This window comes from Rhea americana, unplaced genomic scaffold (assembly GCF_003343005.1).
Source record: "Rhea americana isolate MKP2758 unplaced genomic scaffold, rheAme1 scaffold_21, whole genome shotgun sequence".
In the NCBI taxonomy this organism is placed as follows: Eukaryota; Metazoa; Chordata; class Aves; order Rheiformes; family Rheidae; genus Rhea; species Rhea americana.
In genome coordinates this window covers 1331866-1359450 of record NW_028186258.1, presented here as the reverse complement: position 1 = coordinate 1359450, position 27585 = coordinate 1331866, and the positions used below count along the sequence as shown (strand labels likewise).

The 27585-nt window shown below is 50.4% G+C and overlaps 1 protein-coding gene across 1 annotated transcript; it reads right to left on the bottom strand.

The window, feature by feature from the left end:
- Window positions 1-228: 228 nt before the first annotated feature.
- Window positions 229-26208, bottom strand: EVPL (envoplakin). The gene is made up of 22 exons (XM_085304468.1): window positions 26033-26208; window positions 19540-19639; window positions 18855-19009; window positions 18004-18127; window positions 17076-17201; window positions 16781-16819; window positions 15870-16031; window positions 15173-15280; window positions 14380-14475; window positions 13777-13902; window positions 12656-12802; window positions 12140-12294; window positions 10955-11052; window positions 9900-10081; window positions 9013-9191; window positions 8424-8562; window positions 7597-7790; window positions 6945-7095; window positions 6248-6331; window positions 6052-6162; window positions 4895-4987; window positions 229-4036 (listed from the first exon to the last, which is right to left on the bottom strand). Exons 1-22 carry the CDS (start codon window positions 26104-26106, stop codon window positions 587-589), a joined length of 6093 nt encoding a protein of 2030 aa, XP_085160594.1. The 5' UTR covers window positions 26107-26208; the 3' UTR covers window positions 229-586.
- Window positions 26209-27585: the final 1377 nt, after the last annotated feature.

Genomic DNA, 27585 nt, shown 5'->3' with positions numbered 1-27585 from the left:
TCAGTTTTAAGGACAAAGATAAAAAATCTTGAAAGATAAAAAAAACTCAAATGCAGAAAGAAATTCAGGGGGTTCAATACTGTGAGATGAGGGAGAATTAAGAGTCCACAATCTTTCTGCAGATTGGGTTGCAACGCATAAGACTGCAAAGCAGCAGTAGGTATGGTTAGCCCCCCACCCCCCCGGCAGCTTCGGGGTTCAGAGAGAACACAGCCACAGAGACACGTTTTCTATGTTTATTGCATGCAGAAGAATGACCCAACTTGAAAACACTCCAGCTCTCCCCCCATTCTGGGCATAACCACGTTTAACCTACTGCAAAGGGAGTTCTTGCAAACAACCCCGCTTTGCTATCACAGTGGCACCTGGGGAACTGTGGAGACCGCTGTGTGCTCAGACCTTCTCACGCTCACGATCACTCTTTCTTCCTCGCACGGCCAAGCTGTGTTGGGAAGCAGGGATAGCTAAGATAGAGGAGTATGCAACCCTAAACGACGCTCCGTGATCGGTCCTGTCGCTATGGGGGAAGATGCGTCAAAGGGATGAACCCCTGAGGGAGTCAGATCCCGTACATGCCTGAATCCATTCATTGCCTGAACCGCGAGAGCTTGGGGGAACGGCTTGCCTGGTGGTAAAGCTGGTACCCTTCCGACGCGGCTGGGAGCAGCAGGAGGCTGCTCAGTGAATCTTTCCGGCAAAGAGCCATGGCTTCCTTGTAATTTATCTTCTCCTTAGTGATGGGGTTAATGAGATCTTTTTCATAGTTGGACTCATCCTGGAGCCTATTGGCAAGGTCACCTGTTATCATCCCTGTCTGGGCAGCTTCTAGCACAGGGATACGACCTGTTTTTTTGGGATCTATGAGCCCTCCGGTCAGATGCTGGACCTCCAAATAGGGGAAAGCGCTATCCTTAGTCATCCATCCCTTCTGAACTGCTTCTCCCACGGACAGCCTCCTCCTGGTCACCGGGTCCTCAATTCCTGTGAAAGCTTTCTGGGCATTGAGCAGTCTCTGCATGTAGGTCCTGTCAATCAGCCCCCTTTCAATTGCCTTGTGGACTGAGAACCGGTCACGAGAGATGAGGTCTATGATGCCTCCTGTGGCAGCCTGGGCTTCCAGGAGCTTCTGAGCTGTCATGGGATCAATTAGCTTCTTAGCAACGGCAGTCTTGATGTTGTACTTGGTGTCTGTCGTGGTGTCGTACACCCCAGCGATGGGAGATGTGTCATCACAGAAGCCCTTCTGAGAAGCAGAGGGGAAGAAGTTTTGGGTTTGGTGGGTGGTGGGTGATGGGAGTGGGGATTTGGAGATGATGGAGCCAATAGAGAGGGATGAGGGAGGCTTAGATTCTCCAGCCACCAGCAAGGCAAATTCAGAGATGGGAATCTTGCCATCCCGGTACAGCTGGTACTCCTCCTTTGTGATCCTTCTCAGCCTTAGCGCATCGTCGATGGAGTACTGCTTCCCGCTTTTCTTGTCAAGGAGAACTGAGGCTTCCCCATTTGGGCCCAGGGTGGTGACTTCCTCCCAGTCACACTCCAGCTCTTGCAGCTGGATGTACTGGCCCCTGTCTATTATACCTTTCTTGTAGGCCTCATAAGGGGACATATCCTTCCCTGTCTCAGGGTCTAGTATAGAGATCTTAGTGGAGAGGTTTGTCTCTCTCATCTGGGTCTCATGATTAATTTCTTCCCGGTTGACCTTGGACTGGAGATCCCGAATGAACCGCTCTTTGTCATAGATCTGGTCCTTCTCCCTCAGGATATCTGCCTCTAACAGGGAAAACTCATGTTCCAGCTGTTTCTTCTTCTGCCTGTCATTCTCAGTTCGTTGGTTGAGCAGTTTGGACTCCTCTTGAAGGAAGAGGACTTTCTGCTGCTTCTGCCTCTCCAGCTCCCGCAGTTCACTCTCCATGTTGGCTCTCTCCTGGATGGCCAGGTTCCTGGCTTTCTGCAGCTCTGTCTCTTCACGAGCCCATGTCCTTTTCATGCCTTCAGCTCTCTCAATTTTCTCTCTGAGCCGTCGTATCTCCTCTTCTGCCTTTTGCTTGGCCCCTCTCTCCCTGTTCAGTAGTTCCCAGATGCGTGCACGTTCACTCTCCAGTGCTCTGTCCTTTTCCACCCGAATCACCTCCTTGTAGATGGTCTTCTCCTGAGATTTTTTCTTCTGCAGGACATCAACTTGCATCTGCAGGTTCTTGCATTCTCTCTGCAAGTTCAGGACCTTCATCTTCTCACGGTCCAGCTCCAAGCGCAGGTTGCTGGCAGACTGTTCAAGGACTGGATCCTTCTCCAGCTTGACCACTTCTTCCATGATGATCTTTTCTTGCACTGGGGCTGGGCTCTCCTCCAGCTCCTTTATTCTCAAAGTTATTTGTCTCATATCCTTCTCCAGTGCAAGCCTCTTGCTTCGATCCTCCTGAAAATTGAGCAACTTCTCTTGCTCTTCCACCAGCGCACGAAGCTGCTGCACGTCACGTTCCAGACGGCGCCTGTTGCTCACCTCTTCGTCCAGATTCCGACTCAGCCTGTTGTGCTCATCTCGGAGCTTTGGATCCTTTTGAGTCAGAATCACCTCCTGGACAACTACCTTTTCCTCTGGCTTTCGCCTCTCCAATAGCATATATTTATTCTGCAAGTCATAGATTTCATCCTCTGCAGCTCTCCTCTTTTGAGACATGTTACGCACCTCTTGGCGGAGGCGGTCAGCTTCCTTTTCCAAGAGTGGATCATTCTCATATCGGATGACTTCCTTGTTGACCAACTTGGTTTCCACCTTGGATCTCTCCCTCTTCCATTCATCTCTTTCACCCTGCAGCCTAATGAGCTGCTCTTGGGTCCTGCCATTGGTGTTCACTAGTTCATTGAGTTGTTGTTTCAGCTTGTCGATTTCTCTAAGAATTTCTGGACTCTTCTCATGTTTTACCACCTCCTCTGTAACTTCCTTAAACTCTACCACAGGTTTCTGTGACCTGAGGACGTTGAGCTCTGCTAAGGCCTCCTCCACTTCGCTGTCAATCTTTGTCCTTTTAAGAGTAATTTCTTGTAGCTCCCTTTTCAGGTGTGCAATTTCCCGTTCTGTTTCTGGATCCACCAGGAAGATCTCATTGACCCTCTCTTTAACCTCCACCCTTGGTTTTTGCTTCTCTGCAACACTGTACTGGCTTTGCAGCTCTCCCAGCTCACCTATAAGCATCAAGTTCTTGCTCCTCTCTTCTTCAATCAGAGTTTTAAGCTTGGAAGACTCTTTCAATAACTCTGGGTCCTGCTCCACCTGCTTCACCTCCTTCACAATAATTTTGGGTTCTACTGTTTCAATTAGTTTTTCCACCTCCTCAATCTTGTTCTTCACCCTGACTATTGACTCCTCTGCAGACTTCCTCTTGAAGGCTTCCTCATCAATCTGTAGCTGTAGATTCCTAATGGACTTCAGTGTTTCTGGGTTTTTCTCGAGTTTGATCAGCTCCTTCACCACCACTTTCTCTCTGATGTTAGGTTGCTTTTGCTCCAGAATGTGTAGCTCTCTCTTATGCTGCTCAAGTTCAGAAGCAGCAGCCAGGCCCTCCTCCTGGAGACGCTTGATCTCCTGCCGCAGACTGGCTGCTTCGCTATCCAGGCTCGGATCCCTTTCAATTTTCGTAATTTCTTTGGTAAGGAGCTGAGCAGGGACAGCTGCCTTCTCCTTCCCCATCTGGGCAAGCTTCTGGTTCATCACTTCAATGTCTTCTTGAAGGCTCTTCCTCTTTTTGCCTTCCTCTGCAATCTGCTGTGTCATCTCAGACAGGTTGCTCTCCACCTGTGGGTCTCTATAATATTCTACCACTTCCTTTTCTTCCACTCTTTCAATGGGCTTCTGAGTTTTCAACAGCAGCAGCTTACTTCTGTGTGCCTCCAGATCTGCTTCAATCTTGGCCACTTTCCTCCTTTCCGCCTCTAACTGTGATATCAGCTCCTCAAGTTCCCTGTTTGACATGGCTTGGTTTTCAGATTGCTGCGTTTTCTCATGTACAGCTTGAACATCCTCATGTATTTCCTTCTGCAAGTGAAAAACAAGAAGGTCTTTAAAGAAAAGGCAGGGAAACAAAGTCATTCCTTGAATCCAGTTCAGAGGCCTTTTCCATGAAAAAGCATAGTAGGAGGCAGAACTGGTACAGAAACTGCAGGGAGTCTCTAAATAAGGACATTTGTAAGTGGCAACTGAGGAGACTCGCACCATTTCAAACAACTGATAGTGCATCTTAATACGTTTCCACTTGTCAGGGAGATGCCGCAGCAGCCTACAAAGGTGCTTTATGGTGCCCTGTTGTGCTCTGACTGGTGCAGGAAAATGTGCTTGGTTCCTGCTGCACAGGTGGTTCATAGTAACAGCATAAAGCACTGGAGTTTAATCACTTGCCCTTTTTAGGCACAGCAAACGAAAGCCATCCAGACTGGAGTACTTTCCAACTAGTGCATCAAGCCCTAGAAAGATATAAAACCCTAGTGGCTTATGATGTTCCTCTAACATTGTGAGTAATAAATTCTGGGCATGTTCACAGATGAATCTCTAAAATGCTCAGTCTTCGAGCATTAATTTTATACATAAACTGAGAAGAGGAGTTAAGATTCTTAATTCATCTATCATAAACTACAGCTTCATAAAGGGTTGAGGGCCCACAGAGATGATGGTCTGAATGTCACAACCATGTCAGTGAAACTTTGGTCACTTTTAGCCTTTTCTAGTAATATTTTCCACTTCTGCCCTTCCTAACACCCGAATATGGAGATCTGGGGACAGTTGTAGGGATCACAGATTGAACAGGCTATAGACAGCTCTAGAAAGGTCATTTCTACCCCTCCAGCTGACAAGTGAGGGTAAAGTACCACAATCCTGCCACAAGCTGTTAGCAGGTACCTTCTCAACAATCTTCTTGGCAAACTCCAGCCGGATGAGCTGCTGTTGGTTTTCTGCTGCCAGCTCCATGTAGAGCTTAGTTACATCATTTTCCTGAAAAAGAAACAGCTGTGAGGGTCTTGTCCCACTTGCCCTGGCACAGCTCTGTTGGATGTATCACATCTCCCACCTCCCCTTTCACCATGATGCACTTTGTGTACTGCATCATTCCAGGGATTAGTGTTATCACCTCTGACTTTCTAAGGAAACTGAGGCACAGAGAGTTCTAAGGGCTTGTTTAAGAGATCCAGTCACCTTTATCTGCAAGCCAGTTAGAGGCCTAAAAGCCTCTGCAAGTCTCAGACCTCCAACCTCACCTTGGGCCACGCGTCAACAGTAGTTGGCAAATAGCCCAAGGAGGTTGGATGTAACCGGAGAGAGCACACAGGAGAAACCCTGGCTCAGTCCTGTCCCCAGCATCCATCATCTGTTCTGCACAGGTATGTGGGAACCAGTCTTTAATGCACTACTAAAACAGGCCTCTAGATTCAGAGAAAATGTGACAAAGCAAACACAGCATTCAGCAGTAATGCTCGTAAGGGTGGAAAATGACCTGCTCTTTGCCATACTACTGCAGAGATGAGTCAGGGGCTTGAGGGCCCTCTAAACCCACTCCAGGAAAAATGCTTTGGATTCTTTCGGAAATAGAGCTGTTCCTACACAAAGCTCTGGTTTATATTCAAATGCCAAGTCCTACTCAAAACTCAAGAGATCTTGCAAAACAGCAATGATCTACACTGTTCTTGTTGATCCAAATGCAGAGAAGCAGTAAATAAAAGGGTCTGGAGGAGAACATTAAATACATCTGCACCAAGCAATGCCTGTGCAACCCCTGGAGCTGCCCTGGAGCGTTTATTTTCAAACACAATAAGGTAAGGAGGCATCATCAGCAATCTCAGTCAAAGGTACAGGGTGCATTCCTAGTTCTGGATCTCATATGCTGTTTTGCCCAGTGATGCTAGACAAAGTGATCACTGATAACATTTGTCCTTGCAACTAGGACCATCATCAGCTGTGACTGTGAGAGTGGATTAAGGCCTTGCGGAGAAAACAGGGCTGGGTAAGAGATACATGACAGAGTTTCCCTGAGTTTTCAGGACTTCATCTTAATGTTTTACCTGGGCCTGGATGCTTTCCTGTAAGGGGGTTACACGCAGCCTCTTGGCAGCAAAGTCTGTCAGGGAAGGGTCCAGAGAGGAACTGTATTTGCCTGCTTGGAGTTCATAGTCCTGTTCAAAGAAGAAACAGAAGAATCAGTCAGGATATCTCGGGCAAGACACTAGGGGAGTGCTGAGTGGGAGAACTCAACCATACGTTTAGGGTTGACTGCACGTTCTGTGATAGTCTGACCACTGCATTCTTCTCGGGCTCCTTTCCTTGGATCTCCTCCACCAGCCTCTGCAGGAGAGGGACACAGTGTTGAGAATGGGCAGAAAGACAGAAGCACAGTAATACTCTTTCAAGCAAGGGCTGCAGCTTACTCTAGTAGCAGAGGGGAGGATGGGAACTAGGGGACATGTAGGAAGAGCCTCCTGGCCTATCTTGGCTGCACTCTCACTAGTACAAGGGGCCTGCTCCCTGCCTCACTGATTTATCACACCTGAGATAAATACCAGCTGACACAGACACCTCCACATCACATCATCTGAGCTAGCCAGCTTAAGATCTAGTCATGGAGAGAAAGATGCAGGGCCCAAGTGCAGCATGTCAGCACTATATAGGTAGCTTGGGCACGGCCGTTCAGGGTACGAACGTGTTCTCTCCATGGGGAGTATATCAGCCTGGGTGCTTGTGACTAGCACAGATGAGAACACGAGCACTGTGGATGAACACAGTTGGGCAAGATGCATTATCTGCATGCTGCAACTCACAGTCTCATTTTTCCAGTTCATGCACTGTGGCAGGGGTACACAACCAGGAGCTAATTGGTGCTATCTACCACATCGCTCACAAAAAAAAATTCCCTCATCCCTGTAATGTTTCAGGTTGTGATGCTTGCCCTGGAACGCACCTTCTGTGCCTGCAGCTTGTAACTGATCTGGCTTGGCCCATCTGTGGTCTTGACTTGGTACTTAGGTAGGTTGTTCATCCAGAACATCAGGTTCTCATTAGAGTTTTGGAACTGCTGGTAGGCGAGGCTGATACCTCTGAGAGTCTTCTCTCTGCACAGCATGAGGGGGAGTGGGATGATTAAGGGGAAAAGATTCACATGCAAGTTTCTAAAAGGACACTGTGGTGAATGTTACCACTGCAAATATAAGTTGAACAGGAAGCCCACCTCTGTGTTCATCAGGTTTGCTATTGCAGCATGAGCACAACTCAGGAGATGAAAGATTTAAGGAAAAGGCAGGAAATCACCAGCTTTGCCCGTGAGCACTGTTAAGCACTGAGGTTTCCCAGAATAGAGTAGCTGGGTCAGGCAGGGGCCACTTAACACTGCTCTCCTGCAGCTGTTTGGCAGCTCAGACAACGACTGTGCCATGCATAGGAAGGTGGGGTCTGCACACCACTGCCAGACCTGGTCCCCTTACAACAGCAGGGATGTGTGGATCAGGATCCTGTGATGAAGTACATTCTCTTGGGGCTCTGACTCTAAAGCTAGTCCATGTTAGCTAAGAGGAAGTCATGACTCCGACAGTGCAGAAGACCCTGTAGCTCCTCACCGCTGATCTAGCTGGTCTGCAACAGCATGGTAGCGATCATTGAGAAGCTGCACCTCCCGCTTCTGCCGAGGTAAGTCAGGGCAATACTCCTGGAAGTTGTTCTGCACAGCGCTGCAGCTATGCTCAGCATCCTTGAGACCCCGGTTCAACTTCAGCACAAAGTCTTCTTGGGCCACCAGGTCCCGCTTCATCTTCTGCAGAGGAAAAAGACACCTCTAGGCTTGCATTTGTCAATGCACCCAGAGAGAAACACCCTCCTCAGTACTATCCTTAACTATGCAGCGGTCAAGCTCTCTGAGATGGATACGTGACATGAAAGATGCAGTGTGATGTGGAAGAGAGATGGAGCAGCAAGACTTATTCAGTAAAGAAGATGTGAAGCAAAGTGGGTTGGATGGTGCACGGAGCAGAAGGGAAAAGACAAAGAGGTTTGGGGAAAGGCTAAAAGGGTCACTGTGAGTCAGTGCAGAAGCTGATGATGGGACAAGGAGACTGGGAGCAGGAGAGAGAGGAGAGATGAGCATGGGGCAGAGCAACAGTGAATGCACAGGAGGAAAAAAGTGGGCAGTTGGGTTAGATGACAGGGGGCTTATAGACTATTTTAGGGACCCTAAAAGTTGTTTGGGAGAGACAGACTTTTTCTAGCTAGTAAATGCAAGATAGCCTGCAGCACCAAGGCAGTCTTCAAGGAAAAAGCTGGTGTCCTTGGAAAGGCATCACCTCCTGTGTCTTGGAGTGCTCAAATAAGCAAAGTCCAGCTCCCCCATCCATTGCTACCTGAGCTTATAGATCTCTCATCCCTAATGAAGAGCCTGAAGTTCCCCTACCTGCAGATCATTGGCTCGATCCTGCAAGGCATTGGGGGAGGCAGGAATGATGCTATCCTGAGCCAGCTTGGACTCAAATGTGCTGATGATCTTGTCTGTGTTCTCAATCTGAGTCTCCAGGTTCAGAGCAGCATTGGCCCTGAGGAAGAGAAGATGACAAGGCAGGATTAGCTATAGAAGACCCCATTCTCTTCTTTTTCTCTCTGATTCTGCAGGTCTAGGCTTATTTAACATTAGGGGCTCCTGCAGCGTGGCGGAGGACAAGCAGCGTGCAGCCACAATGCAGCTATGCTACTCAGAGTGAGATGTGTTGCACTGCAATGCACATGGCATTGCTCAACCTAGAACACACACCCCTATGGTTATCTTTCTCCAGTGAGGGGATCTGAGCATGGATTACAAACAGTAACTCCTTCAGAAATGTCTTTGATAATGAATGGAAGGTTTCCAACCTGCCCCAGGCTAGATGGACTTCCACAGATGCCTGTATATCCTGACCCAATGCATTTGGTCTCATGCTCTTGTGCTGACACCTCTCTGCAAGGTCTTCCCTCCCTCATCCCCATCAGGCCCTGCCGTCACCACTCACTTCTCACTGTATAGACTGGAGAGCACCTTGACATCATTGTATTTGTTCCTGAGGGCATTCAGCGTGACAGGAAGCTGGGAGGCTGAGGTGCTCGTGGGTTTCTTGGAAAGGTAGGTCTCACATTCCTTCTGCAAGGCATCCTTGGTAGCCCCCAAGTTCTCAAGTTTCTTTGTTGTTTCCTGGCACATCAGATGGAAGCAGAGTCACCAAACAGAGTCAGAGCAGTGCTGTTAAGGAAATGTGTCCCCCTCTAGACTGAATTTTGCTGTGTGGGCACAGGGTGCCTCGTAAGGTGTGGGTCCTACAAGCACAGCTCCATCCAGACTCTGACTGTCTGGCAATGGCAGGGTGTAGGGAAGATATCAGAATGAACAGAGATGAAGAAACCTACCTGCTTGAGTCCATCCTTCTGCCAGGGCTTGGCAAAGGCTCACAGATGAAGATATAATGAGCTGAACTACTATGGACCCAGACTTTATCTCGGAGAAAAGACAGGAGCCTCCAGGGCAGTATCTTTTTTCCTGACCCCTTCACACCTACCAGACTGTACTCCCCATCAGGTGAGCCAGTTCCCTCTATCTTGTGTCTTTTATGCTATAAGCTTGAGGGTGAAGGGGGATAGCATCCTCATGACAGGGCTGAAGGGTCCCCAAGACTAGCACCTGGTCCACAGCTCCGAAAAGGACAGACCACCTTGCTGAAGAATTGAGCCAAAGGAAGGGCTTGTATTTCTCTAGGATCTGGTCCCAGAGTCTGGTCACATAGTTTTCCCCTTCATAGAACAAGCTGTTATCTCCCATGTAAATCCCATGCCAGTCCTGTTCTGGGCCAAGGACAGAGCACTACCAAACTCATTCTACCCTTGAGCTGCCCTAAGAAGCACTTACCCGCTGGTGTTTGATCCTCTTGGCAAGGTCATCTGTGGGATCACTGTAGTTCACTGGAGACCTCACTCGGTTCAAGACCTCTTTCTCTACCTGGACCAGGTCCTTGCCAACACTCTCCAGGCTGTTGAGAAGCTGGTCAGCTTGGGGGTCATCCTGGGCTATGGGGGTGCTTCTAGGTAGAGCTGCAGTGAGACACAGCGGGGGTAAGTCCCATTTCTCATTTATCATCCCAGTGTTGGAATATGGCCTTCTCCCCTGAGATCTTGCATATATGGTCCCTAAAGCTCCAGCTGTCTCACATGACCTGCTGCAAAGCTCTGTTCTTTGTGCATCAGGTAGAGTTGAAGCACATATAGGCTGATCCTGAGCATGGGGTTTTTATGCAGCTGTAAATGTAAACTGTAAATGTGAGTATAAAACAGTTAGCATTTCTAACCCGCAGAGTATCACGCACACATACAGACCTACTCTTTGCAAAGACTTAGGAAAATTGTTTCAGCTCTGGCCCTGTAGGCTAGAGTTCACATCTAAAGAAGGGGCAAAGACCACCATGTGGTGCCATGCAAACACACTCCTGCTCAGCTTCACTGGAGCTTATGATCTACAGCTGTGCGAACTGTATAGCTATCCAGGGGCTAGTATTTAGCCATTGCTGCCTCCTTATTCTACAACCCCTAGCTAAAGAGGAGGAACCGGGAGGGACTCAGATCCCAAAGGAGGGTTAATTAAAGCATCTGGATAGGCACATCCCCCTGCATCCCAAGATACTCTGCAGCTGTTGATGGACAGAGAGGACAATCTCAGAGGTCTCAGAAAGACCCAGGATCATCCAAGTGAGTCTTTCGCAGCACCCAGAATTGGGTTATCCCATCTGCTGCCCTTTTCAGTCGGGCACAAGGCATTCACACATGGACCCACAGGTACATCTGCTTGCTTGGGTGTGTGCTATCCTCACAGTGAGGTCTAGGAGATTTGCTGACAGCACACAGCAGAGTCAGCTCGAAGGAGGTGCACGGGCTTGCTATGGAGTGGGTGTGATTAACAAGCTGACATACCCTGCTGGCTGGGTTGAACCGGCTCCTTGTGGCTGTGCCTCAGGGTGTTCTGAACTGCCGCTCGCTTCTGCTTCACGGTGTTCAATTCCCCTTCCAGCCTGCGAGCAAAGAGGAGTAGCATCAGCCATCAGGATAGGAAACCTGCTGCACTGAGCAAGCCTCAGTAGAGCCTGGCCCTGGAGCAGCTTCGTGCCTCTGCTGAACCGCTGAGATCTAGCAGCCTTTTGTAACTCAGAAATTTCCCTTAAGAAAGGGAAGAGTAGCAAGAACGTCTGATCGGTGCTAGTGATAATTCCTTCCAATGGAGCCAGTGTTTCCCAATCCTTGCCAGAAGCTAACAAAGCCTGAAAGGTCGCTCACATCACAGCAGCACTTGCCGCTGTCAGCAGATGTGGCCCTAAAAGGACAAGCAGAGCTTTCTGGGCAATACTTGCAAAGCTGTTATCTAGGGGGACATTGCATTTCTTTTTTTTTTTTTTTTTTTTTTTTAAATCGAAATGTATAGATCTGAAGGATTCAGTAATATGGGGCGTGTGGAGAGGGAGAAAGAATGAAAGAATGATGCAATGAAATAATCATGCCCATGTGACTTAGGAGCCAAAATCCTGTCATGAGTATGCCCAGTTACTGCTGAATCTGGTCTGTGGGCCTGATCACAGCACATAAGCAGCGCTGCTTTATCTAAGCACCTAGGGACACGATTGAGAAGGCAACGTCAGCTTGCTGCACTACCACCCCTTGCCATGGGAACCACAGAAACTGGCTCAAAAAATACATTTCAGTCTCCAGCTGGGGGTGCGTGAAAATACATACCAGAGCTCAGCTGGCGGGAGATAATTCTGACCTGTTTGGCAAGTCTCAAGGCCCAATCTCATTCTGAAATGGATTGGGTCAAACCTATGCAAGCCACATGTTTAAGTAAAGCAATCAAGCTTGACTGCCAGCAAACTCTTCGACTGCAAGGTCTGTGCAGTGTGCAGTGCTGGTGAGGAATGGCAGAAAACTGAATGAGATAACTGGGAACAATCCCTCTTCAGCAGGGAGATGGGATGGTGCTAGACCCTTTAGTACTGGGCAGCCAAGAGGTCTGTTCCAGCTCTCTGCAGCTTACGGGAGCCAGGCTGTCTACGACCAAAGAGCAAGTCTGAATGTCTCTGTGAGTCAGGCTCTCCACTGCAGACTCACCTATTGACCTTGTCCATGGACTCAGGGTCTGGTGGAGGGATGGAGAAGCAAGCAGCAGGTGCCTCCTGGACCACACCAGTGCTGTTCTGCACCACCCACATCTCCTGGTTGCTGTTATCCTTCAGAGTGTACTTGTCGCCCCTGGCCAGCTGCACCTGGAACAAAGGCACAAAACCTAGTGAGAGGTTTGGCTTTCCAAAGCTGGGCCAGTTCCACTCCTTATCACCAGCAAGGCTCCCACTGGATAAGAAGGTGACTCCCAAGGGACCGACAGAGACAGAATTTGGCAGGGAACTGTGGCTTTTGTAGGTCTACAGGTGCTTTGGTTCTACCATGGAAACCATCTCTACCCTGGGAAGCCATAAGACTCCCAAAAGAGCTGTCACCTCCCATCCTTTGACTTGGGGATGTTTTGTGCTGGATTCCTCCCACCCTGGAGCAAAAAATGACTAGATCAATCAAAGAAGAATGCAATTGCCCGCCTCTCCTGAGGGTAACCACTGGTTGGGTCCTCACATCTCCAGCATCCCAGTCACACAGGGTATCCAAGGTGAGGGGCTGGGAGGGACTCATCCTGCGCAGTTTCAGTGGGCTGATCTCTTTGCTCCTTCTCTTCAGGTCAGTGATGCTCTTCTCCGCCTGCTTCACCACCTTTTCCTCATTCTAGAAAAAGCAGCAAAGACAGTTGCTGTGACCAGGTTTGGGTGAGAAGGAACAGAGTGACACCAACAGTTCACACTGTTGTGAGTATGCCATAGGCAGTTGTCCATTCTTAGGTGGTCATTGCTAGGGTGGAGTCAGGAATTCCTCTGTTTTTTATCCCTCCATGTCCTCTTCCCCCCTTCTTCATTCTCTACACTCTCCTCTGTTTCACCCACTCATGACAGATCTACCCTTGAAGGAACAGCCTGTCTTAGTTAACCTTGGGTGATCCTCACTGATAATATTAAATCTCCTGGAGTAGTTTCTTTTCTCAGAAGAGGAGCAGGGACCAGCCAAGAGGCAGCTCCATTTCAGAATCACAAGGTACCAAGACCCAGGCACTTCTTGGGAGCGAAATGTATTACATGTATGAGAAGATACTATACTGAATGTGTCCCTTCCCTCTCTTCCTGGAGAACATTCCTTTCCTGTCTGCATCTCACCCCTGAGGTCAGATTTCTTTATTCTTTCCCTTGCTCTTAGCTCATGAGAGAGCGCTGAGAAGCCGGGAGAGCCTTCACCCACTGCTTGCATGCCAGCGGCTCTTGCTCTCTGCAGACGCTCTAATCCAAGTGCCTCGTGTTTAGGAAAACACACCTTTCTCCCCTGCGGCGTGCTGCTTATTTACTCTGACGGTGACCTGGGGCCTGCTTGTGTGTTACCGATGGAGATCAATGCCTTCCCAGAGGTCACTGCCCCACAGTGAAGAACATGGACCTTCTGGGGCTACAGGGACTCTACTGGGGCTATCTCCCATCCAGAGCACAGAACTGCCATGAGTTTTCTGCTCCCTAGCACAAAGCTGGAGGGTTATTTACCCACCTCATCTCCTTCCCAGTTTTTATTTATAGAAGAGATGCAGTAATATTTGGTCTATGTCTGAGACGTGAGAGTCCCTTAAGTCTAGTTAGTGCCGCAGACCATGGAGACCTCACCTCCAGCTGAAGCAGCAGATCTGACACCACCCCAGGGCTGTCTTTGTCAAACTTGCTGTATTTGGTGTCCAAGTCAGAGTTCATCTTCTTCAGGGAGCAGCTCACAGCTTCAGCATCATCCTGGAACTAGATATGTGGGTAGGAAAACTGTCAGGGACGGGAGGACTTTGTTGTCTCCCCACCCCAGTGGGGGACTCAAGGGTCCCTCCACAATATGCCTGGGGCTCACAAAACCCAGCAGGCCACCCTCGAAGCATATGCCTGCACAAGGACTCTCCAATGCCTTAGCCACAAGCATGTTAATCCCAGCCAACAGGCACTTACCAGGTAACAACCAGGTAATAACCCTCAGCTACGCCTCTTCTCCAGGTCAGTACACTAGCTGGTCCAGCAGTAGGGTGGATCAGACAAGCTGGGACCCAGTCCCTCATTGCAGCACTAAAGGACTGTGTTCTGAGACATTTCCTCAAAATATCCTGACCAGGTGCAAATAAAAGATCTCCCATCCTAATTCCTTCGTTGGCTATGCTCCCAGGACCCAGACTACCCACTCTAGCCTGACCTTGCTACCCCATGGCCCATCCTCTCCCATCTGCTCTTTACCTTCTTATAGCTCTCCACACTTTTCAGGTGACTCTCCTGGCAAATGCAGAGATTCAGGAAGTTCTGCCACTCATTCTTCAAGGCTTCCTGGTGAGCCTAGGGGGGACACAGCATGTCTCAGTGGGACTTGGCTAGTCCAACCATCCCTCCCTCCACTCCTCATTTCCTCTCCGCGGGAGTCCCAGAGATCAGACAAGAGGTAAAGACTGCTGCTGAGCAGCAGCAAAGCTATTCACAGGCATTGCCTGATCCTGGACATGAGCAAAGACATCTGCTCTGCAGTGACCGAGCTCATACACAGCAGCCACTATTTCTCATGGGGTTTTAGCTCTAACTCCAGTGGTGTGGGTGGCTGTGAGCCCAGCTCTGCTTGCCACTGTGTCTGCAGGGTTGGAAATACAACTCTGGTGGCTGGGAGTTGGTTTCACCTGGGAGAATTCATGTCACATGTGGAATTTCACAGTGGTATCAACATGGCTGCATCAATCACACCTCTGAGCATCAGATGATTGAGAGCAGACAGACACCAGCACACAGATATTAGTCATGCTATCCTGGAGATTTCTGAAAGGGGTGAAGGGTCTGCACTGCTCCCAGCTCCCCCATAGGGCTGGGGAAGACACAAAGATACTACTGCAATGTGGCTGGTACGATGTGGGAGAAAAGGTACGTGGCAGCTCTGCAGAACAGGTGAAAAGGTCTCTTCAAACCCATTTCTTGGCTCTTGACTCACAGATTATGTAAAGCTCCCCCCTTCTCTTACAGGGTTTCAGAGGAGATCTCTTTTCTCTACCTGAATTGGCTTGACAGCTGGGTGCTTTAGTTCAATCATCCTGTCACCATCGTCCTGCAGACTGTTCACAAACTCCTCCTGGCTAAGCAGTTCAGTGGATTTGAACTCCTGAAGGGGAAGAAAAACCTCACTGCAGTAAGAGTGTGTGGGGAGCACAGAGGTGTCCCCCCTGGGCACCAACCCCGTAAAGCAGAGAAGATGCTCCCTAAACATAGACCTCCTTTTTCCATAGGAAGTGGTTGAGCATAGCTAGAACAAATCACAGGCCAGGATGTTGCTAGGGCCCGAGAAAGCATCAGGGCATTTGTACAAAGTGCATTTTCCTCAGCAATTATCCCTGTCTTCTTCCTAGTCCCAGAGTATAGCTGTCACCGGCTGTTGTACTTTGGACATTGAAGTTGACGTGATGTTGAGCCCCTTCCATACATCTGAACACCAACAGCCTCACCAACAGCTCTGCTCCCAGCATGAGACAGCACGTGCCAGCTCACGGGACAGGCAAGGACGCACAGAACGGCTCACCCCTAGCTCCAGCGCACAGCCAGCGCCTCTCTCCTGCCCGTTTCTGTGCTCGGTGCTACAATGCCTGGAAAAGCACTGGTGGGTGAGTAGGAGGCAGGGATCCACCTCACAAAGCTCACACCAGACGTGGCCAGCTCCTGACGGCTGGGGCACACTGCTGTCCCCTGGCACTCACCTCGTACTCCCGACGCACCGTCTGGGCATCCATCATTTGGTCGCTCCAGTCCTGCTTCAGGATCTTGTTCTGCTGGTCTGTGAGGTAGCTCAGTTCCTTGGTGCAGCCTTGGAGGTGCTGGTACAGGCTGCCCAGGCTCTGCCCTCGCCAGATGGAGGCTTTCTGCCCATATGCACAGGAGAGAGAGGGTGTTGGTGCTTGGAGTGAGAAGCCAGTTCCCCTCCTTTTCCTCCCCAGGACCCTGCTCACATTGTACATCCACCAGGAGATTCCCTGAGACCTTTATGAGGCATCTGCAACCACTTGTTCTTATCTGATGGGGCTGTCGTTCATTCTCCCTCCTTCACAAACAGGGTGTGCTTGTCTAACCAGAATCTCAGGTGTGGACTAGTGCCTCAGAGAGTCTGAGAACAGCCTCAGCTCTGAAATATTTCTCACAAATGCCCTTCTTCAGCATTAATCCTTATGGGCTCAGCTGGATAAACCCAGGACCTTTGTTCTGGCCATCTTCTTTGTTCTGACTGCTCATTTCCTCTCAGGAATCCTCGATAGGGATCGATGCAAACCTCAAAGTTTGCAGTGCAGATCTGGAATATCCCGTGGGCTGGGATGGGGTTTCTTGCTGCTGGTATCTGTAACCCTGTGCTCATGGATACATAGGCAACTCCAGAGTGATGTCCCATAAAGAAAAGAGGCCCAGATCTTACCCTGAGCAATCCTCTGAGGGCAACAAATTTACTCTTTATTTACACCCATTTCAAGATGGGGAGAGCAAAGGGAAAGAAAATGAGGGACAACTTCACTGTGCAACACTAGAGAGAGCTCCCACCCTGATCTGGGAATTCCCTATCTGTTGGGGAGTCACCTTGCTACACTACCCTCTCTGTCCAGAAAGCCACTGAGAATCTTACCAGCAAGTCCTTGTACTGGCTCTTCAAATCTGCCACATCCTGGGTTATAATATATCCAGGACCAAGGCGGGAGAAAAAAGGAGAAAAGAGCCGTTACCAAAAACCGAGCTGTGATAGGCGCTGGTAAGCTGATTTATGGGCAGCACTTTAGAAATCATTCAAGAACAGGTCCCTTGGCCTCCACCTAGACAGATCTGTCCTAGCTCAGATCTCCCGTGCACCCTCTGCAGCACAGCACCTGCAGGGTCCTGAGTGGGGCAGACAAGCACAAGCAAGAGATAGGGGGACGTCTTACCCCAGAGCGGAGGTTCTTGATCTGCAGGCCATAGGCTTCAATCTCCTTCTGGAGGATGTTGTGCTCAGCTATTTGCTTTTCCAGCTCTGGCATGCTGGGGCCATACTGTCCTGTGTTGATTTCTTTCTGTGCAAAGAGTTATGCAAAAACTAATGCAAAAGTTCTTGTTTCAGGGAGGGAGGGACCAGAGTGAGTACAGGCAGAGTATAAAAAGGTCTGATACCATTCCAGGAGGAAGGGAAGGGATGGGACTTCGAGGTTCTTTACCAAGATTCCTGTTGGCTGCCATTTCTTCAGCCACTCAGAGGGACAAAGAGAAGACAGCCAAGCCATATAACCCCAGCTGGCCCTCTAGCCTACAAATCTAAGCTAAGCCAGCCACATTTCCAGCAATGACATACAGTGGATGTACATAATTATCATCCAGCTTTCAAGGGAACCCAAGTTTTCTCCAAACTGGGCACTCCCGTAACTTATAGAATAAAGTCATAGGACTTATGGCTGTAAAGTTTTTGAGGACATCACCTTCTCCAACCTTTCAGCCTGCAGCAGGATGTCTCCACCTGCTAGCTCTCTAGTAGTTCTTAATTTGAAGAAGTCAATCTAATGGTCCTCTAGGGATTTAAGAAGTGGGAGGAAATTCCTCTTCCTTCCTAAGGCAATCGGAGTTAGTTCCACCATGTGCCTGATGCTGAGCACATGATGGTTGGCAGAAGCCTACAGAGTTTCAATAGTAAAAGATGACTAGTTGCCCAATTCAGATAACAGAGCGCTGAGCCATAGTGTTTCAGCTCCATCTGAGCTTTAGTTCAAGGGAAAGGAGGCAGGTGGATCCCTGATCTCTCTTGCCCTTTTTTTTTCTGGCAATATCAGGAACTATCTGGCCTTGTAGGAGTTATGAGATATATGTAAATACAGCTACTGTTACCATCTTCTGGTCCAGGATCCTGGCCCAGTCTACTCTAGGCCCCACATCAGGGATATTCAGGTTTTCATAGAGGTTCCGGTACTCTGCACACTGCTGTGTCGCACGGTCATGGAGCTGCTGAATGCTGCCAAGGAAGAAAGGTTCATGTCTTTTTGTCACTTTGGAAGGGGGAGAGCCAAGGTGAGGTGTATGGAGCCCAAATTCCATCCATAAGACCCAGCTTAAATTGCTATCTTTTTGTGACACTGTCCTCCTCCAGTAATGGAGGGACGTACCCTGGTGCTCTTCATCTCCAGGGATATCTCAGGCATTATGTCCAAGGAGGAAGCTAGACACAATTGGAGGGAGATCATGGCTATGATCCCTTCCCATCCAGGGAACAACTCTTTCTTCCTCATTTCCATCTAGAACAGCTGGAGAGCAAAACAGAAGGGGAGCAAACCACTAGAGGCCAGTTGAAGTTCTCCCCTTCAAATACCCAACTCTGACTCTCTGTACTTGTATTTGGACAAGCCTTCATTCCAGGAAAGGCAGAGGAAAAGTGCACTTCCTCTGGGCACAGAGATCCTGAGTGTGGGGCCACCTTTTAATTCTGCATTAATCTGGTAGTTTCTACAAGAACTCCTGGTTAAGATCAGGGACTCTCTGGTGCGTTCGCTGTACAGGCAACAAACAGCAATGTCCAGCTGTGATAGTGATGCCTGATGGCTGCATTGAGGCTAAAATACAAGGGAGGAAGGGTGAAATAACCTGTTCATGGCAACAACTGGAGTCATCCTGGAACCTCACTCTGGCGTGGGGTTTCCAATCGTTCAGTGCCCTGATCATGACAGCTTCCCTGCCACACTCACTCTTTCTCTATTTCAATAGCCTGGGGGTGTTTCAGCCTCTTGGCACGGTCCACATCCAAAAAGAGGTCTTTCAGCAGGGTCTCGGCCTCCTTTAGGTTCTTGGCGTTCTCTTGCTGGAACTCAAAGGCCTTATTCTTCTTGTAATTGCTAGCATCCTGGAGGTCAGAAAGGACAGATAAAAAAGCCTGGCTGGCCCATGCAGACATCTCAACACTCTCTTTAGCTAACATGGAGGGTCTAGCTGCTCAGCACTCAGAGGTACAAAACTACGGAGGAGTCCTGGTGTAAGGACACAGCTAGGGAGTAAATCCCCATACGAGCCATCTGATCAGCATCTCTCCTGTCCCAGGGCATCAGCACGAGTCAGGCTGCCTGCCTGCCTCTGGGTCTGCTGGGAGTTACAGGACCATGCTGCTGCACTGCAGATGTCAGTGATGCAGCCTAGGCTGTAGGAAGCAGGAGGCATGGACAACGAGCATAGAAAATGAACAGAATTTGGAATGCTCGAATATACAGGCCCAGTTGTGGGGTGCTCGGTTCCTTCCCAGCTTCAAGTCAGCCCCCAGACCTACACTGACAACCTGATGCAGAGAGCAGACGGCTGGTCTATTGTCCTGAACACTGCTTTTTGCGGTATCTCCCTCCAAAGTCCTTCACCTTCCCACTCCCCTCTGCCACAACTCACCTGCTTGAGTTTGGACTGTGTCTCCAGGATGTCCTTCTCCACTTGATCGGCATTTGCCTGCATACGGGATATGAGCACAGCCAGCTCATTGGTTGAGGACCTGAGAGAGGAAACAGCAAAGCAGCCAGGTGGGTAAAGGCAATGCTCCCCTGCTTAGTCACTGCCCAGGGCCTGACATGGACCTGGTTCTTCAGGCCTTTACCCCACATTCTCTCAGCCTCCAAAGAAGGAATCCAAGCTGTGGCCAGGAGTATGGATGCACATCCCCCTTGTGCTGACAAGTGGGTGATGCCTGGCTGTTGCATTCAGGCTACTGAAGGTAACAGGCAGCACATTCAGACAGATCGGGAGGTGGCTCTTTGCAAACCAAGCACTTCATCTGCAGAATTCCTATGCAAGGGATTGCTGCAGATGTTCAAAAGTGTGTGTGGCTTCAAGAAGCAGTGGAGGAATAAATGAAATCCCTGGAGGGCTTCCAATGCACAGACACCACATCTAGATTGGGAAGTCCTGAAGCTACAGACAGCTGGAGGCTAAAAAGTATCCTATGGAGGTAGCATAACACGCTGTTCTCTGGGTATCTGCCCTTGGCTGCCGGCAGAGGTGGGCTAGATGGCTCTTCAACCTGGTGCAGAACAACCGTGCTGTGGTCCTGTTTGATGCTAGGTGCTCTGCAGTTGAGCCCACGGCTGGACTGCAATGAGCAAGGACTTGCTTTGCGAATTATGGACACCTCAAGGCACTGTTGTGTTGGCTGGAGTAGTCACACTGCTCCTTGGTCTCAGATGACAGATTTCCTGTGGCAATAGCAGAACTACAGCCCTCCTAGGGCCCAGTGAAGATTCACTGGATGTCCTCATCATCAGCTTTCCCCTGCCTACTTCTTCTCACCTCAGTGCCACCCCACAACTGCTCGGTACCATTATGATACTTATTCCATCACCTCTAATGCAAATAAATACTCTGAGCCCTGCCAAAACAGCTAGATCCAGAGGCGTAGAAAGGCACAAGGTGGTTCTCAAAGCTCTCTGAGGCTAAGGAAGCACAAATTGCGGTGCCCTCTCAGTCCTTATGTCCTGTGGCTTCTAATAGCATCTGTCCTTGGGGACAGAGTTGGCCTCACCCTCCAAGCAGGGAGCATGCAGCACTGCTAGGACAGAGAAGCAGAGACAGGAGGGTGTGGACCCATAGCATCACCCAGCAATTTGTGGCCTTTGCTGCTCATGGGAAAAGCTCAGCAAAAGCTGAGTTCAGTTATGTGCCGACTTTATGGTCTGAGACCAGAAATAAAAAGAGTTTGAGCAGCAACTGTGGGGCATTTGGGCAGGCACCAAAGAAAAGACAGCAGCAGCCTTGTCTAAAAAGCAACAAGCAGGAGGTCAGTTGAGTGGGGGGGGGGGACACACCTCTTCAGAGCTGGCTGGCGCAACCTGCTCCATGACTTTTGGGGAGAGAAGGTGCTGTCCTGCTGCTGTGCGATCCACATCCACCTTCTAACCACGTGCCTTTCCTTTCCAGCTCCTGAATCTGGCAAAGGACCATGGGGAAACTGGTCCTCCACAATGCAGAGCTGTGTTTCACCCCAAAGTATTGGAATATCCTTGCAGCTGCAACCCATCCGCTCCCCCGCACAGAGAGCCCTGCCTGGTTATGGACATCCAAAATAAACTGCATGGAGCAAGCACATGCCCCCATCTATTTGCAGGTGTGCCCATTGCTGGAGCGGCACAGAAGGACAGGAGCAAAAGGAGGAAGAAATCATGTCTGCATACAACCTTTAACAGCCCTATAGGACTCCAGTTATTCCATGGCTCACGTCAAAGGCTAGAGTAGTTGCCAAGCTGTTCACCCATTACAAATCCCAGTGACTGTAAAGCACCAGTTAGTGATACCGTCACCCTTGGCCAAGCTCTTGGACACCACAGACAGAGGTCATGTTTCAAGTCAGCTCAGCCCATGCTGACCATAGCCCAGCCCATGTAACTCCAGAGGAGAGGCAGTCCTAGTGCTCCTGCTCACGACATCCTCCTGACCCCTTTCTCTGATTCCTCCCTTGTTTCTGATTTCCCAAGAGGGTGGCATGTACCTGCAGTGCTGCCGCTTCCAACTCCCTCAGGGCCTTTGGGTTAGCAGCGTCTCGTGGTCATACCTCAGCTTTCCTGCCTGCAAACTGCATGGTCAGCAAAGGAAAGCAGGGACTGCTGTGCTCTGGCAGTGCCCCCTTTTACAAAGATCGTTGGGCATGGATCCCAAGTAGGGCATCATCATCAGAAAAGTATCACTCTGCTACGATCTGTCTTCTCTACCCCATAAACATCCCTCCCATCCCATGGTTGTCTTCCTGGGGTAAACTGCAACGCTCAGGGAAATGAAGGATGGCCCCAGGTCTGAGGCACAGCAGGGTGGGCTGAAGGGGCGTTGAAGCAGCACAGAGCCAGGACATAGTCCCCTTTGAACCCGAGTGTGCAGCAGGATGGAAACACAAAGAGATCTCTCCTCCCCAGAAGGTTACACAATCTTCCACTCATCTCTGACACGCCTGGAATGAGGTGGTGTCCCATGAGCAAATACTTGAGCACCACCCAAATTTCCTGTGCAGGGAGCAGAGAGTGAGTCATGGGCTGGCTGGCATCCCAGGGGATGGATACCTCTTGAGATGTGCTGGGGAAGAGTCAGTCCTCTCTGAGAGGTCTGGCTGAATTCAGCTGCCTCGTGGGAAGAGCTTGAAGATGGTACACAGCTCAAGTCCTGTTGTGATGTGACTGGGGATACCTTCCTACCGCTTCCAGGCAGGGAGAATTGGAATCCAGTCTTCCCAGAGAGAGCAGATTGCCATTAAAAATCCACTTGTTCCTGGCTGTGGGGAGCATTCGGACACTCCACCTCTTGGTTCATGAAGAGGAATTCATACTCCTTTAGGCTAAGCCACAATAAAACTATGGTCTGAAAAGACCTCAACAACCTGCTGGTCACAAGACAGGAACAGAGCCTTTGAAGATGGTCCTAAAGCCATGGGGGGAGCTAGACCTCTAAGAGCAGTGGGGCTCAGCATCACCTATCCTCAACTTGGCCTGCCTTTGCAATGCAAGGCACACTTAAGGTTGGAAATGAGGATGTTGTTAGAAAGAACTTGACCCTGAGAGAGGAAGCGATGCTTCTCAGAGAGCGTCAGTTCCAGAGAGCAGGGGAGCTCCTCCATATGGCGTGAAAGTGGAGAGCCAGGAGGCCCTCTGTAAACCAAGCAAAGAAGCTTGGTAGGACTGCAGGAAAGAGACCCTTGAGACCCTTTATCCAGCAGAAGCTGGGCTGGGAAAGAGACATGCCAGCCTTGCAAGCAGATGAAGAACTGTGGAGTCTGCAGAAGAGAGTCTAGAAGCTCAAGTAGTGCTGAAGCTCTGAATAGGGAATGTCCTGGAAAGATAGGGATGTCTACATGCTGTCCTGGGAGCCTCAAGAAGGTCAGATGCATGAGTGAAGTTGGCTGTCCTCAGCTGAGCCTTCCAGCCTCATCACACTCCACTGTCACGGTGGGAGCAATGCTGAGGAACCCACTTGGTCTGTGCATGACAGAGCAGCACCCAAACTACAACAGACCCTCCCATCATGGCCACAGATGATGCTGAGAGGAACACGAGTCTCCTCTGTCTGTGCAGCCTGCAAATAGCATCATTGTCTTTCCTCAGGGCTGTTCCTCCTGCCCCAGCCCTTGTACCTGGCCCTGCACAGCCCTGCACCCCTTGGCTCTACGTGGTCTTGCCACCTCTAGGAGAAGCCCATGCTCAACAAGAGCTGATTGTAGCACTTTTCAGAGCCATGATGTTGACACTTGGGCTACAGAGAGGCGACCTGGAATTTGGCAGGACATAGGGAGCCACAAACTCGAGCATGCTTGCACCGGGCAACCCTCGTGCTCCCAGGGCCCACGTCGGACTCCACGAACACGGTGTGTGTACAGCAGCCACACTGGGCTTGCTGAGAGATAACTGAGTACAGAACTTAGCAGAGCTCTTCCTCCTCCTCCTCAAGACAATCAGAGTAGACCTCCCTCCCTAGGGCTATTGCCTGCCTGGAAGAGGCAGAGCACTGTCATTATCATTATTATTTGGTTTATTTCTCATGCCACTTTCTGCCTCCTAGGCAGTCAACTGCATGCAAAAGGATGGTGTCTCTTAGCAGAAACACATCTGCCAGAGCATGTTCAAGCAGGACTACAACTCCCCCCTGTCTAACCCCTGCATTCCTTCCTTCCAAGGGAATTTGCTTTATGGTCCAGGCAAAAGTCTTTGACTGACTTTGCCCAGCTACAGGATGGGCCTCAAAGCTGAGCACAAAGAAGTCCTTGCACGTTCTGATCTGCCTCTCCCAGCAGATGCAACAAGCCCCCTCTCAGTGCTGTAAGTGGGACTGGCACTTAGATTAGGCCTTTGAGCCTGAGTCTGTCCCATCCAGGCCCATGCAGTTCTGGACTGATCGTGGAGAAGTGAAGGGAAGTGTTGGCAGAAACGATATGATTAAAGCCTAGGCTTTGCCAGCCACCTCCAAAACCCCCCACAGTCTTTGTAACGATCGTACCAGGGCAGCCAGTCCAGCCAGACCTGATTCAATTCTATCTCCTCGTGATTTTTCCCTTTCACCCCCAGCAACACGGCTCGTCCTAGAGAGGGTACAGCAAGGCTCTTCCCCAGGGCCAAGCCTAAGCTTGCTACAAACCCTCCAGGATACATTTCCCGAGGAGGCCAGGGGCAGCCACGGGCGATCAGCATTTGCTTGCGGCCATTTGCAGAGCGCACGCTGTCGGCTCATCCCGAGACAATCCATCCACCTTCATTTCCTTGGCTAATCTCGGCAAGACGGTGCTGACCAGGCCCCGGCCTGCAGCCAGACAAATTCGCCCTCGTCTGGCGGTCGGTGCCTCCTAGAACAAGCACGACTGGCTAAGCGATTGTCACGCTTCTGGCTCCAACCTCCATCCTGTATGGAAAAGTCTCGCCTGGATGTGCTTTGACTACACTTATCTCAAGAGGCTCAGGCCAGAAAAGAGTATGGCCCCAGCCACCTCCTGTGGCACAAGGACTGCAGAGAGCTATATCACAAAGCTTTACTTGAAATTTCTAGCCCAGTTCTGGAAGCCAACACATAACATAGGCTGGGGGAGCTGGATACATGCATTGGAAAGACTAAAAACACAGGCTAACACAGCTAAGCTCCAGGGTTTCTGGGGATGTGTCTCACCGTAGCTGCGCCCTGGCAAAGACTGGGTGCTCAAAGAGGCCCCATGGGGTGAAGGGTGAAATCCAGACATCCAGACTTGGAAACCTCAGTCTTTGCTGGGTGTCCCTTTCTTCCCAGAGGCCTGGAGTCCTGCTGCCCAGCAGCAGCACTGGGCCACCACCCCTCTCAATGACTGTTTGCTAATGCTGGGTTTGGCCCCCATAAACAGTGCAGTTGGCTGCCAGCGCGGTGCCGCGTCCACCCAAGTGTCTGCACACATGCCGTCTTGGGCTGCTGCCGTTGGGGGCCGTGAGCGACAGGGCCAGCATCCCCTTTTCTGTGGTAGGCCCCCTTCTCCTCAGACCTGCCCCCTTTGCAGTTTCCTCAGCCTTTACCCCCGGCTGGGGACAGGGATTCCTGCAGAAGCAGTCCACTAACACATGGAAGTGCAAAATTGCTGAAGGAAAGTGAAAAAGAATCCTGAATTAGAAACTGCAGCTCAGTGAACGGACGAGATTTTCTCTCTCTCTCTCTTCAGGAATGTCCTTTTGCAGAGGCACCCGGAGAAAGTCTGCCTCTAGGGACGTATCTCTCCCCCTCTTTGTCCCATCATGCACATTGCCCCCCTAGAGCTCGGCTGATCTCTTCAGAGGAGGACAGGGCTGTCAGATCCCTTTGGTGCAACCTTAGACAGGCCTGAAAGAAGCAACCTCAGCTATTTTACCCACAGAGAAATAGCCTGCTGCCAAGATGGATTAGAGCAATCACTTGCCAGTAAACCCATCCCTCACCTGTCTTAGCCACCCGACAGCAGGGCAGCACCAAACTGAGCCTCCCTCTCTTGGGATCCCAGTTCCCAGGGCAGCATCATGCCAGACTCGCTCACCAGAAGAGTCCTGGGATCTCTAATCTGGCCTCACAGCTGCTTCTCCACCCTGCACAGCCTGCTCCAGCCGAGCAAAGAGGTTGCAATTATTCTCCCTAATCCTGTCTGTCCAAAAGGAGCTTCACACCTCGCTGTCCCCTTAATGCACCTCCAAGCACACACGCAGATGCTGCACCTCCCTTGGGCTGTGCAGCTACCTCTGGGGTGGAGCGCAAACCCCACCGAAGACAAGGACAAAAACGTCTCTGCTGGGATGGCACGTTTTGGCATGAGCCCCTAGCAATCCCCAGCTTTCTGATCGCTCCACCAAGAAGGATGGTCTCACGGACCCTGAGACCCTTCTTCTCTCATCTTCCCTCAATACTCACCAGACAACTTAGAAAGAGTTGCACTTACTTGCTAGGTTTGACCGGGGAACCTCTGCTCGGGGAACTTGCTCTTGGGGAGCCTTTGCCCATCCCCCTGAACATGTTGGCTAGACGCAGGCTGTCTCCTGGAGTCTGCAGGGCTGTCGTGGGCGCCGGCTCTGCGCTCCAGTCTGTCGGGATGGAATGACAAGACTCAGCAGGGGAAAGTCGGCAGTGTGCTAAAGAGCAGTTTCTGAGAGGCTCCTCCCCAAACGCAGGTGAGCAGAAGCAGAGATGGAGGCTTATATGAAAAATGACTCGAAAAACCAGTTTGGGGTGGAAAGAGCAGCGCCCCAGAAGGAGAACGGGAGACCTCGCCCTGGCTTGGAGTGTGCTTCGGTGCACACAACCACAACTGTGCAGCAATTTCCCAGCAGAAGGGCAGAGAGCACAGCCTTCCCAGGGAGTAAAAGCCCAAAAACATGACTTAGAGGGAGTCCGCTGTGACTATGAAAACCTATTTTGAAGCACCTTCTCATGTGAGTTATTTAAAATGTTGCTGAAGCAGCAGGAGCCCTGGTGAGGATGCAATACAAGATCTTTCCAAAGCAGCAGCATTAGTTTGCAAATCACCAGTTCCCAGATGATGATCTTATTTTTGCAGTTCAATAACCTTTTGGCTCAATACAAGCTAGCCCTGGCTCCCAGCAAGATACTGAGGGCTCACGGCAAACCTTGGCTCCACAGCTGCCGTGCAGCATCAGGAGAGCTCAGCCACCACCATCCGGGCTCTGGGACAAACTCAAGTAGCAAAGCCCCAAAGACTTGTGGCTGAAGCTCTAACTAGACACTGTGTCGAGTGAGCAGACTCTGTCTCCAGGCAGCTCTTTCCCCGACGGAGTACAGGTTCAGAGTCCCAGCTGGATCGCATGACAACAGCCTGGGCTCTCCACGGCTCCCGGGAATATCTGTCCAGGCTGCGCTGTACGGCAGGGCTGCCCAGCCCCATGGCTCTCTGAAACCCCAGCAAAGGCTGGTTGACATCATCTTGTTGCTTTCAGCCAAAGCAAAGTTCAAAGTTTTCCGCTAAACAGGAACTCTGCCTCTCGGGTCAGTCCAGCGTGGAGACCACAGTGACACAGGATCTTTATCCAGAGCAGGACCAAGGAGGGAGGGCAGAGGATGGAGGAGGAAGGGGACAGAGGTGGTTTGAGAGCACAGTCCCTACACCAGCCGCCTGTGATGCCAACACAAGTTTGGGGCTGTTCATTCCTATTTCCTGCAGCCCTGGGGTTGGAGGCAGAAACCTCTCGGCACTTCCGGAGTGACCTCTGTCCCTTTAAACTGGTGCAGAACAGATCATACTTGTCTCGGGAGATAAAGATGTAAATGGGACAAGGTTCCTTTGTATAGGGCCTTTCTTCCCGCTATGGTTTTGCTCTTTTGCAAGCCACAAAGCACGGCCTTTTCCTGTTGGTATCACCATGCTGCTGGGTGAGCACGGCTCTTTGCTGGCCCCTGCTTCTCGTTCCGGGACTCGGGCGTAAAGGCAGGAGGTCCCCGGCATCTGAAGTACTGGGAGGCAGCTGACATTTAGAGCAC